The sequence below is a fragment of the Heptranchias perlo genome, unplaced genomic scaffold (genome assembly GCF_035084215.1).
Source record: "Heptranchias perlo isolate sHepPer1 unplaced genomic scaffold, sHepPer1.hap1 HAP1_SCAFFOLD_774, whole genome shotgun sequence".
Taxonomy (NCBI): domain Eukaryota; kingdom Metazoa; phylum Chordata; class Chondrichthyes; order Hexanchiformes; family Hexanchidae; genus Heptranchias; species Heptranchias perlo.
In genome coordinates this window covers 37,501-50,280 of record NW_027139808.1, presented here as the reverse complement: position 1 = coordinate 50,280, position 12,780 = coordinate 37,501, and the positions used below count along the sequence as shown (strand labels likewise).

Here is a 12,780-nt window from a genome sequence, read left to right as displayed (position 1 = left end):
GGGTGAGATACAGAGTAAAGCTCCCTCTACAGTGTCCCATCAAACACTCCCAGGGCAGGTGCAGGGTGAGATACAGAGTAAAGCTCCCTCTACACTGTCCCATCAAACACTCCCAGGGAAGGTACAGGGTTAGATACAGAGCAAAGCTCCCTCTACACTGTCCCATCAAACACTCCCAGGGCAGGTACAGGGTTAGATACAGAGTAAAGCTCCCTCTACACTGTCCCATCAAACACTCCCAGGGTCAGGTACAGGGTTAGATACAGAGTAAAGCTCCCTCTACACTGTCCCATCAAACACTCCCAGGGTCAGGTACAGGGTTAGATACAGAGCAAAGCTCCCTCTACACTGTCCCGTCAAACACTCCCAGGCCGCTCTATGATTCACGTACCAGATGATCTGACCGCCTCCTCTCTGGTTGGGCGGTCATCCTCTCCCCAGCTGTTCAAGTTTGGCTCAGAGCCAGACGCAGTCCCCGACAACGACATCCCATAATCACCCGGATACATCGTCCGTCCGTGGCGCTCAGGAGCCGGGACGCACTGTTGGTTCTCCGAACTTTGACCTGGGGGGGACAGTGTTAAAGGTCGAGGGTCAGAGCGAGGGCAGATTGGCTGGAGATGAGAGCATGAATTGTGGGTCTCGAACAGGGGAAAAGGGGAGAGACAGAGAGAGAGAGGGGGAGAGACAGACAGAGAGAGGGGGAGAGACAGACAGAGATAGAGAGAGACAGACAGAGAGAGGGAGAGAGACAGACAGAGAGAGGGAGAGAGACAGACAGAGAGAGGGAGAGAGACAGACAGAGAGAGGGAGAGAGACAGACAGAGAGAGGGAGAGAGACAGACAGAGATAGAGAGAGACAGACAGAGATGGAGAGAGACAGACAGAGATAGAGAGAGAGAGACAGAGAGAGGGAGAGAGACAGACAGAGAGATCGAGAGAGACAGACAGAGAGAGGGAGAGAGACAGACAGAGAGAGGGAGAGAGACAGACAGAGAGAGGGAGAGAGATAGAGAGAGACAGACAGGGAGAGGGAGAGAGACAGACAGAGATAGAGAGAGAGAGACAGAGAGAGGGAGAGAGACAGACAGAGAGAGGGAGAGAGACAGACAGAGAGAGGGAGAGAGACAGACAGAGATAGAGAGAGAGAGACAGAGAGAGGGAGAGAGACAGACAGAGTGAGGGAGAGAGATCGAGAGAGACAGACAGAGAGAGGGAGAGAGACAGACAGAGAGAGGGAGAGAGATAGAGACAGACAGAGAGAGGGAGAGAGACAGACAGAGAGAGGGGGAGAGACAGACAGAGAGAGGGAGAGAGATAGAGAGAGACAGAGAGAGAGAGGGGGAGAGACAGACAGAGAGAGGGGGAGAGACAGACAGATAGAGAGAGAGAGACAGAGAGGGAGAGACACAGACAGAGATGGAGAGAGACAGACAGAGATAGAGATAGGGTGAGAGAGAGAGACAGAGATAGGGAGAGAGGGACGGAGAGACAGTGAGAGAGGGAGAAATAGAGAGGAAGACGGAAGGTGAGAGAGACGGAGGGAACAATAGACAGGGAAAGTGAGAGACCGGGAGAGAGACGGAGAGAGAGAGAGAGACAGAGGGAGAGGAAGAGAGAGACAGAAGGGGGAGCGAGAGGGAGAGTGAGAGACGGAGGGAGTGAGAGACAGGGAGAAGAGATGGGTTAGGGAGATGGAGGGAGAAAGAAAGAAAGATAGAGAGCGAGACGGAAAAATGGAGGGTGAGAGAGAGAGATGGACGGAGGGAGAAAGAGACGGAGGGGGGTGGGTAGAGAGAGGGAGCGATAGACAGGGAGATTGAGATACCAGGAGAGATTCAGAGAGAGATGGAGAGAGTCGGGTAGAGACACAGAGTGTGACGGAGGGAGAGAGAGCGAGAGTGACGGAGGGAGAGAGAGCGAGAGAGAGACGGAGGGAGAGACAAAGTGAGAGAGACGGAGGGAGAGAGATGGAGGAAGAGAGAGCGAGAGAGACGGATGGAAAGAGAGAGATGGAGGGAGCGAGAGGCAGAGAGAGAGTTAGAAAGAGAGACGGAGGGAGAGAGAGCGAGAGAGAGACAAAGTGAGAGAGACAGAAAGAGACGGATGGAAAGAGAGAGATGGAGGGAGCGAGAAGCAGAGAGAGAGTTGGAAAGAGAGACAGGGAGAGGGAGACAGAGGGAGTGAGAGATAGGGGGAGGGGGAGAGACAGAGAGAGGAACAGGGAGGGAGAGAGGGATGGAGTGAGGGAGAAGGAGAGACAGAGACAGAGGGGGAGAGAGACAGAGGGAGAGAGACCCACACAGATACAGAGAGAGAGAGGGAGACGGGGAGAGAGGGACGGAGGGAGAGAGAATGAGAGAGACGGGGAGACAGAGAGAGAGACAGACAGAGAGAGAGAGACAGACAGAGAGAGAGAGAGACAGGCAGACAGACAGAGTGGTTGCCTGATTATTCACCCTGGGGTCTGTGTGTGCTTCCCGTCTGTGTTGAACCCTCCGATTGCTCCGTCTGCAGGCAGTCTGTCTCCTGACAATCTGTGGTTATTGGAGAGGGCGAGAGAGGAGGGCCATTAATCAATGAAGGAGGGGCCTCCCCTTCAGGCTCCCCCATTACCCCCTCGACTCTCAGCCCCGGCTCGGGCCCTGATCTGTGAGAGAATCAGCCCAATAATAAGGAGCACCCCGTCCTCCCCACATACCAGGTACAGGAGGGAGATGGGACCGCTGTGCAGGAGAGAGAGAAATCTCCAGACCTCTCTCTCCCTCTGTCCCTCTGTCTTTCCCTCTCTCTCTCCCTCTGTCTCTCCCTCTCTTTCTCCCTCTGTCTCTCTCCCTCTGTCTCTCTCCCTCTGTCTCTCCCCCTCTCCCTCTCTCTATCCCTCCCTCTCCCTCTCCCTCTCTCTCCACCTCCCTCTCCCCCCCTCTCTCCCTCTCCCTCTCTCTCCACCTCCCTCTCTCCCTCACTCTCTCCCTCACTCTCTCTCTCAAACTCTCTCTCTCTCTCTCACTCTCCCTCTCTCTCTCCCACTCTGTCTCCCTCTGTCTCTCTCTTACTCTATCTCTCTCCGTCTCTCTCCATCACTCTTTCTCTCTCCCTCTCTATCTCTGTCACTCTCCGTCTCTCTCTCTCTCTCTGTCACTCTCCGTCTCTCTCTCTGTCTCTCTATCCCTCTCTTTCTCTGTCTCTCTCTCTGTCCCTCTCTGTCTCTCTCTTACTCCCTCTCCCTCTCTCTCTATCCCTCACTCTCTCCATCCCTCGCCCTCTCTCTCTCTGTCTCTCTCTCTGTCTCTCTCTCTTCTCTCTCTCTGTCTCTCTATCCCTCTCTCTCTCTGTCTGTCTCTCTGTCCCTCTCTGTCTCTCTCTTACTCCCTCTCTCTCTATCCCTCACTCTCTCTCCCTCTCCATCCCTCGCCCTCTCTGTCTCTCTCTCTCTGTCTCTCTATCTCTCTCTGTCTCTCCCTCTCTCGATCTCTCTGTCTCTCTCACACTCTTTCCTTGTTGCCCTCTGTCTGGCTCTCTCCCCCTTCCTCTGTCTCTCTCCCCCTCTCTCTCTCTCCACCCATGTCCTGCCCCTCTCCCTCCACCTCCCCCAAAACTTACCTCTCACTAAATGCTCCAAATGTTCCCACAGCATCTCCGCCCCAGACTCGGGTACCAGCTCCAGGAAGTGTCCCTTCCCCCTCTCCCAGAGGGTCCATCCTGGGGTCCCGAATCTCTCCAAGTCCAGCGTTCCCAGTCTGAACGCAGACTGAGCCCAAACTAGCCACTCAATCACATCCCGATCGGACCAGAGCCTGGGGTCTAAGAGAGGGGAAGAAACAGACAACACATCAGCCTCTCCGATCACTGCTTATATCGCACTCCCGGGTATCTGTTATTCTATATATAAACCCCCCCCGAACCCCTCGATTAGATTCCAGTCTGTAACTCACACCCGGGTATCTGTTATTCTATATATAAACCCCCCGAACCCCTCGATTAGATTCCAGTCTGTAACTCACTCCCGGGTATCTGTTATTCGATATATAAACCCCCCGAACCCCTCGATTAGATTCCAGTCTGTAACTCACTCCCGGGTATCTGTTATTCGATATATAAACCCCCCGAACCCCTCGATTAGATTCCAGTCTGTAACTCACTCCCGGGTATCTGTTATTCTACATATAAACCCCCCCCGAACCCCTCGATTAGATTCCAGTCTGTAACTCACTCCCGGGTATCTGTTATTCTATATACAAACCCCACGAACCCCTCGATTAGATTCCAGTCTGTAACTCACTCCCGGGTATCTGTTATTCTATATATAAACCCCCCGAACCCCTCGATTAGATTCCAGTCTGTAACTCACTCCCGGGTATCTGTTATTCTATATATAAACCCCCCGAACCCCTCGATTAGATTCCAGTCTGTAACTCACTCCCGGGTATCTGTTATTCTATATATAAACCCCCCGAACCCCTCGATTAGATTCCAGTCTGTAACTCACTCCCGGGTATCTGTTATTCTATATATAAACCCCCCCGAACCCCTCGATTAGATTCCAGTCTGTAACTCACTCCCGGGTATCTGTTATTCTATATATAAACCCCCCGAACCCCTCGATTAGATTCCAGTCTGGAACTCACTCCCGGGTATCTGTTATTCTATATATAAACCCCCCGAACCCCTCGATTAGATTCCAGTCTGTAACTCACTCCCGGGTATCTGTTATTCTATATATAAACCCCCCCGAACCCCTCGATTAGATTCCAGTCTGCAACTCACCCCCGGGTATCTGTTATTCTATATATAAACCCCCCCCGAACCCCTCGATTAGATTCCAGTCTGCAACTCACTCCCGGGTATCTGTTATTCTATATATAAACCCCCCGAACCCCTCGATTAGATTCCAGTCTGTAACTCACTCCCGGGTATCTGTTATTCTATATATAAAACCCCCCCGAACCCCTCGATTCGATTCCAGTCTGTAACTCACTCCCGGGTATCTGTTATTCTATATAAAACCCCCCCGAACCCCTCGATTAGATTCCAGTCTGTAACTCACTCCCGGGTATCTGTTATTCTATATATAAACCCCCCTGAACCCCTCGATTAGATTCCAGTCTGTAACGCACTCCTGGGTATCTGTTATTCTATATATAAACCCCCCGAACCCCTCGATTAGATTCCAGTCTGTAACTCACTCCCGGGTATCTGTTATTCTATATATAAACCCCCTGAACCCCTCGATTAGATTCCAGTCTGTAACTCACTCCCGGGTATCTGTTATTCTATATATAAACCCCCCCGAACCCCTCGATTAGATTCCAGTCTGTAACTCACTCCCGGGTATCTGTTATTCTATATATAAACCCCCCGAACCCCTCGATTAGATTCCAGTCTGTAACTCACTCCCGGGTATCTGTTATTCTATATATAAACCCCCCCGAACCCCTCGATTAGATTCCAGTCTGTAACTCACTCCCGGGTATCTGTTATTCTATATATAAACCCCCCGAACCCCTCGATTCGATTCCAGTCTGTAACTCACTCCCGGGTATCTGTTATTCTATATATAAACCCCCCCGAACCCCTCGATTAGATTCCAGTCTGTAACTCACTCCCGGGTATCTGTTATTCTATATATAAACCCCCCGAACCCCTCGATTAGATTCCAGTCTGGAACTCACTCCCTGGGGTATCTGTTATTCTATATATAAACCCCCCGAACCCCTCGATTAGATTCCAGTCTGGAACTCACTCCCGGGTATCTGTTATTCTATATATAAACCCCCCGAACCCCTCGATTAGATTCCAGTCTGTAACTCACTCCCGGGTATCTGTTATTCCATATATAAACCCCCCCGAACCCCTCGATTAGATTCCAGTCTGTAACTCACTCCCGGGTATCTGTTATTCTTTATATAAACCCCCCGAACCCCTCGATTAGATTCCAGTCTGTAACTCACTCCCGGGTATCTGTTATTCTATATATAAACCCCCCCGAACCCCTCGATTAGATTCCAGCCTGTAACTCACTCCCGGGTATCTGTTATTCTATAAATAAACCCCCCGAACCCCTCGATTAGATTCCAGTCTGTTACTCACTCCCGGGTATCTGTTATTCTATATATAAACCCCCCGAACCCCTCGATTAGATTCCAGTCTGTAACTCACTCCCGGGTATCTGTTATTCTATATATAAACCCCCCCGAACCCCTCGATTAGATTCCAGTCTGTAACTCACTCCCGGGTATCTGTTATTCTATATATAAACCCCCCGAACCCCTCGATTAGATTCCAGTCTGCAACTCACTCCCGGGTATCTGTTATTCTATATATAAACCCCCCGAACCCCTCGATTAGATTCCAGCCTGTAACTCACTCCCGGGTATCTGTTATTCTATATATAAACCCCCCGAACCCCTCGATTAGATTCCAGTCTGTAACTCACTCCCGGGTATCTGTCATTCTATATATAAACCCCCCCGAACCCCTCGATTAGATTCCAGTCTGTAACTCACTCCCAGGTATCTGTCATTCTATATATAAACCCCCCGAACCCCTCGATTAGATTCCAGTCTGTAACTCACTCCCAGGTATCTGTTATTCTATATATAAACCCCCCGAACCACTCGATTAGATTCCAGTCTGTAACTCACTCCCGGGTATCTGTTATTCTATATATAAACCCCCCGAACCCCTCGATTAGATTCCAGTCTGTAACTCACTCCCGGGTATCTGTTATTCTATATATAAACCCCCCGAACCCCTCGATTAGATTCCAGCCTGTAACTCACTCCCGGGTATCTGTTATTCTATATATAAACCCCCCGAACCCCTCGATTAGATTCCAGTCTGTAACTCACTCTCGGGTATCTGTTATTCTATATATAAACCCCCCGAACCCCTCGATTAGATTCCAGTCTGTAACTCACTCCCGGGTATCTGTCATTCTATATATAAACCCCCCCCGAACCCCTCGATTAGATTCCAGTCTGTAACTCACTCCCGGGTATCTGTTATTCTATGTATAAACCCCCCCGAACCCCTCGATTAGATTCCAGTCTGTAACTCACTCCCGGGTATCTGTTATTCTATATATAAACCCCCCGAACCCCTCGATTAGATTCCAGCCTGTACCTCACTCCCGGGTATCTGTTATTCTATATATAAACCCCCCCGAACCCCACGATTAGATTCCAGTCTGTAACTCACTCCCGGGTATCTGTTATTCTATATATAAACCCCCCGAACCCCTCGATTAGATTCCAGTCTGTAACTCACTCCCGGGTATCTGTTATTCTATATATAAACCCCCCGAACACCTCGATTAGATTCCAGTCTGTAACTCACTCCCGGGTATCTGTTATTCGATATATAAACCCCCTGAACCCCTCGATTAGATTCCAGTCTGTAACTCACTCCCGGGTATCTGTTATTCTATATATAAACCCCCCGAACCCCTCGATTAGATTCCAGTCTGTAACTCACTCCCGGGTATCTGTTATTCTATATATAAACCCCCCGAACCCCTTGATTAGATTCCAGTCTGTAACTCACTCCCGGGTATCTGTTATTCTATATATAAACCCCCCCGAACCCCTCGATTAGATTCCAGTCTGTAACTCACTCCCGGGTATCTGTTATTCTATATATAAACCCCCCCGAACCCCTCGATTAGATTCCAGTCTGTAACTCACTCCCGGGTATCTGTTATTCTATATATAAACCCCCCGAACCCCTCGATTAGATTCCAGTCTGTAACTCACTCCCGGGTATCTGTTATTCTATATATAAACCCCCCCGAACCCCTCGATTAGATTCCAGTCTGTAACTCACTCCCGGGTATCTGTTATTCTATATATAAACCCCCCCGAACCCCTCGATTAGATTCCAGTCTGTAACTCACTCCCGGGTATCTGTTATTCTATATATAAACCCCCCGAACCCCTCGATTAGATTCCAGTCTGTAACTCACTCCCGGGTATCTGTTATTCTATATATAAACCCCCCGAACCCCTCGATTAGATTCCAGCCTGTAACTCACTCCCGGGTATCTGTTATTCTATATATAAACCCCCCCGAACCCCTCGATTAGATTCCAGTCTGTAACTCACTCCCAGGTATCTGTTATTCTATATATCAACCCCCCGAACCCCTCGATTCGATTCCAGTCTGTAACTCACTCCCGGGTATCTGTTATTCTATATATAAACCCCCCGAACCCCTCGATTAGATTCCAGTCTGTAACTCACTCCCGGGTATCTGTTATTCTATATATAAACCCCCCCGAACCCCTCGATTAGATTCCAGTCTGTAACTCACTCCCGGGTATCTGTTATTCTTTTTTAAACCACCCCGAACCCCTCGATTAGATTCCAGTCTGTAACTCACTCCCGGGTATCTGTTATTCTATATATAAACCCCCCGAACCCCTCGATTAGATTCCAGTCTGTAACTCACTCCCGGGTATCTGTTATTCTATATATAAACCCCCCGAACCCCTCGATTAGATTCCAGTCTGTAACTCATTCCCGGGTATCTGTTATTCTATATATAAACCCCCCCGAACCCCTCGATTAGATTCCAGTCTGTAACTCACTCCCGGGTATCTGTTATTCTATATATAAACCCCCCCGAACCCCTCGATTAGATTCCAGTCTGTAAGTCACTCCCGGGTATCTGTTATTCTATATATAAACCCCCCGAACCCCTCGATTAGATTCCAGTCTGTAACTCACTCCCGGGTATCTGTTATTCTATATATAAACCCCCCGAACCCCTCGATTAGATTCCAGTCTGTAACTCACTCCCGGGTATCTGTTATTCTATATATAAACCCCTCGAACCCCTCGATTAGATTCCAGTCTGTAACTCACTCCCGGGTATCTGTTATTCCATATATAAACCCCCCGATTAGATTCCAGTCTGTAACTCACTCCCGGGTATCTGTTATTCTTTTTTAAACCCCCCCGAACCCCTCGATTAGATTCCAGTCTGTAACTCACTCCCGGGTATCTGTTATTCTATATATAAACCCCCCAAACCCCTCGATTAGATTCCAGTCTGTAACTCACTCCCGGGTATCTGTTATTCTGTATATAAACCCCCCGAACCCCTCGATTAGATTCCAGTCTGTAACTCACTCCCGGGTATCTGTTATTCTATGTATAAACCCCCCCGAACCCCTCGATTAGATTCCAGTCTGTAACTCACTCCCGGGTATCTGTTATTCTATATATAAACCCCCCGAACCCCTCGATTAGATTCCAGTCTGTAACTCACTCCCGGGTATCTGTTATTCTATATATCAACCCCCCGAACCCCTCGATTAGATTCCAGTCTGTAACTCACTCCCGGGTATCTGTTATTCGATATATAAACCCCCTGAACCCCTCGATTAGATTCCAGTCTGTAACTCACTCCCGGGTATCTGTTATTCTATATATAAACCCCCCGAACCCCTCGATTAGATTCCAGTCTGTAACTCACTCCCGGGTATCTGTTATTCTATATATAAACCCCCCGAACCCCTCGATTAGATTCCAGTCTGTAACTCACTCCCGGGTATCTGTTATTCTATATATAAACCCCCCGAACCCCTCGATTAGATTCCAGTCTGTAACTCACTCCCGGGTATCTGTTATTCTATATATAAACCCCCCCGAACCCCTCGATTAGATTCCAGTCTGTAACTCACTCCCGGGTATCTGTTATTCTATATATAAACCCCCCCGAACCCCTCGATTAGATTCCAGTCTGTAACTCACTCCCGGGTATCTGTTATTCTATATATAAACCCCCCGAACCCCTCGATTAGATTCCAGTCTGTAACTCACTCCCGGGTATCTGTTATTCTATATATAAACCCCCCGAACCCCTCGATTAGATTCCAGCCTGTAACTCACTCCCGGGTATCTGTTATTCGATATATAAACCCCCCCGAACCCCTCGATTAGATTCCAGTCTGTAACTCACTCCCAGGTATCTGTTATTCTATATATCAACCCCCCGAACCCCTCGATTCGATTCCAGTCTGTAACTCACTCCCGGGTATCTGTTATTCTATATATAAACCCCCCGAACCCCTCGATTAGATTCCAGTCTGTAACTCACTCCCGGGTATCTGTTATTCTATATATAAACCCCCCCGAACCCCTCGATTAGATTCCAGTCTGTAACTCACTCCCGGGTATCTGTTATTCTTTTTTAAACCCCCCCGAACCCCTCGATTAGATTCCAGTCTGTAACTCACTCCCGGGTATCTGTTATTCTATATATAAACCCCCCGAACCCCTCGATTAGATTCCAGTCTGTAACTCACTCCCGGGTATCTGTTATTCTATATATAAACCCCCCGAACCCCTCGATTAGATTCCAGCCTGTAACTCACTCCCGGGTATCTGTTATTCTATATATAAACCCCCCGAACCCCTCGATTAGATTCCAGTCTGTAACTCATTCCCGGGTATCTGTTATTCTATATATAAACCCCCCCGAACCCCTCGATTAGATTCCAGTCTGTAACTCACTCCCGGGTATCTGTTATTCTATATATAAACCCCCCCGAACCCCTCGATTAGATTCCAGTCTGTAACTCACTCCCGGGTATCTGTTGTTCTATATATAAACCCCCCGAACCCCTCGATTAGATTCCAGTCTGTAACTCACTCCCGGGTATCTGTTATTCTATATATAAACCCCCCGAACCCCTCGATTAGATTCCAGTCTGTAACTCACTCCCGGGTATCTGTTATTCTATATATAAACCCCTCGAACCCCTCGATTAGATTCCAGTCTGTAACTCACTCCCGGGTATCTGTTATTCCATATATAAACCCCCCGATTAGATTCCAGTCTGTAACTCACTCCCGGGTATCTGTTATTCTTTTTTAAACCCCCCCGAACCCCTCGATTAGATTCCAGTCTGTAACTCACTCCCGGGTATCTGTTATTCTATATATAAACCCCCCAAACCCCTCGATTAGATTCCAGTCTGTAACTCACTCCCGGGTATCTGTTATTCTGTATATGAACCCCCCCGAACCCCTCGATTAGATTCCAGTCTGTAACTCACTCCCGGGTATCTGTTATTCTATGTATAAACCCCCCCGAACCCCTCGATTAGATTCCAGTCTGTAACTCACTCCCGGGTATCTGTTATTCTATATATAAACCCCCCGAACCCCTCGATTAGATTCCAGCCTGTACCTCACTCCCGGGTATCTGTTATTCTATATATAAACCCCCCCCGAACCCCACGATTAGATTCCAGTCTGTAACTCACTCCCGGGTATCTGTTATTCTATGTATAAACCCCCCCGAACCCCTCGATTAGATTCCAGTCTGTAACTCACTCCCGGGTATCTGTTATTCTATATATAAACCCCCCGAACCCCTCGATTAGATTCCAGTCTGTAACTCACTCCCGGGTATCTGTTATTCGATATATAAACCCCCTGAACCCCTCGATTAGATTCCAGTCTGTAACTCACTCCCGGGTATCTGTTATTCCATATATAAACCCCCCGAACCCCTCGATTAGATTCCAGTCTGTAACTCACTCCCGGGTATCTGTTATTCTATATATAAACCCCCCGAACCCCTCGATTAGATTCCAGCCTGTAACTCACTCCCGGGTATCTGTTATTCTATATATAAACCCCCCCGAACCCCTCGATTAGATTCCAGTCTGTAACTCACTCCCAGGTATCTGTTATTCTATATATAAACCCCCCGAACCCCTCGATTCGATTCCAGTCTGTAACTCACTCCCGGGTATCTGTTATTCTATATATAAACCCCCCGAACCCCTCGATTAGATTCCAGTCTGTAACTCACTCCCGGGTATCTGTTATTCTATATATAAACCCCCCCGAACCCCTCGATTAGATTCCAGTCTGTAACTCACTCCCGGGTATCTGTTATTCTTTTTTGAACCCCCCCGAACCCCTCGATTAGATTCCAGTCTGTAACTCACTCCCGGGTATCTGTTATTCTATATATAAACCCCCCGAACCCCTCGATTAGATTCCAGTCTGTAACTCACTCCCGGGTATCTGTTATTCTATATATAAACCCCCCGAACCCCTCGATTAGATTCCAGTCTGTAACTCACTCCCGGGTATCTGTTATTCGATATATAAACCCCCCCGAACCCCTCGATTAGATTCCAGTCTGTAACTCACTCCCGGGTATCTGTTATTCTATATATAAACCCCACCGAACCCCTCGATTAGATTCCAGTCTGTAACTCACTCCCGGGTATCTGTTATTCGATATATAAACCCCCCGAACCCCTCGATTAGATTCCAGTCTGTAACTCACTCCCGGGTATCTGTTATTCTATATATAAACCCCCCGAACCCCTCGATTAGATTCCAGTCTGTAACTCACTCCCGGGTATCTGTTATTCTATATATAAACCCCTCGAACCCCTCGATTAGATTCCAGTCTGTAACTCACTCCCGGGTATCTGTTATTCCATATATAAACCCCCCGATTAGATTCCAGTCTGTAACTCACTCCCGGGTATCTGTTATTCTTTTTTAAACCCCCCCGAACCCCTCGATTAGATTCCAGTCTGTAACTCACTCCCGGGTGTCTGTTATTCTATATATAAACCCCCCGAACCCCTCGATTAGACTCCAGTCTGTAACTCACTCCCGGGTATCTGTTATTCTGTATATAAACCCCCCGAACCCCTCGATTAGATTCCAGTCTGTAACTCACTCCCGGGTATCTGTTATTCTATATATAAACCCCCCGAACCCCTCGATTAGATTCCAGTCTGTA

At 48.4% G+C, this 12,780-nt stretch overlaps 1 protein-coding gene across 1 annotated transcript in view; it reads right to left on the bottom strand.

Moving 5' to 3' along the window:
• The window catches only part of LOC137319235 (protein C-ets-2-like), a 33,464-nt gene that overhangs the window by 3,319 nt on the left and 17,365 nt on the right, over positions 1–12,780 (bottom strand). Inside the window, exons 5-7 of the mRNA XM_067981540.1 lie at positions 3,604–3,804; positions 2,460–2,537; positions 392–565 (exon numbers count right to left, since the gene is read on the bottom strand). Of these exons, the coding sequence (XP_067837641.1) occupies positions 392–565; positions 2,460–2,537; positions 3,604–3,804 (453 nt within the window). The remainder of the gene's footprint in view (positions 1–391; positions 566–2,459; positions 2,538–3,603; positions 3,805–12,780) is intronic.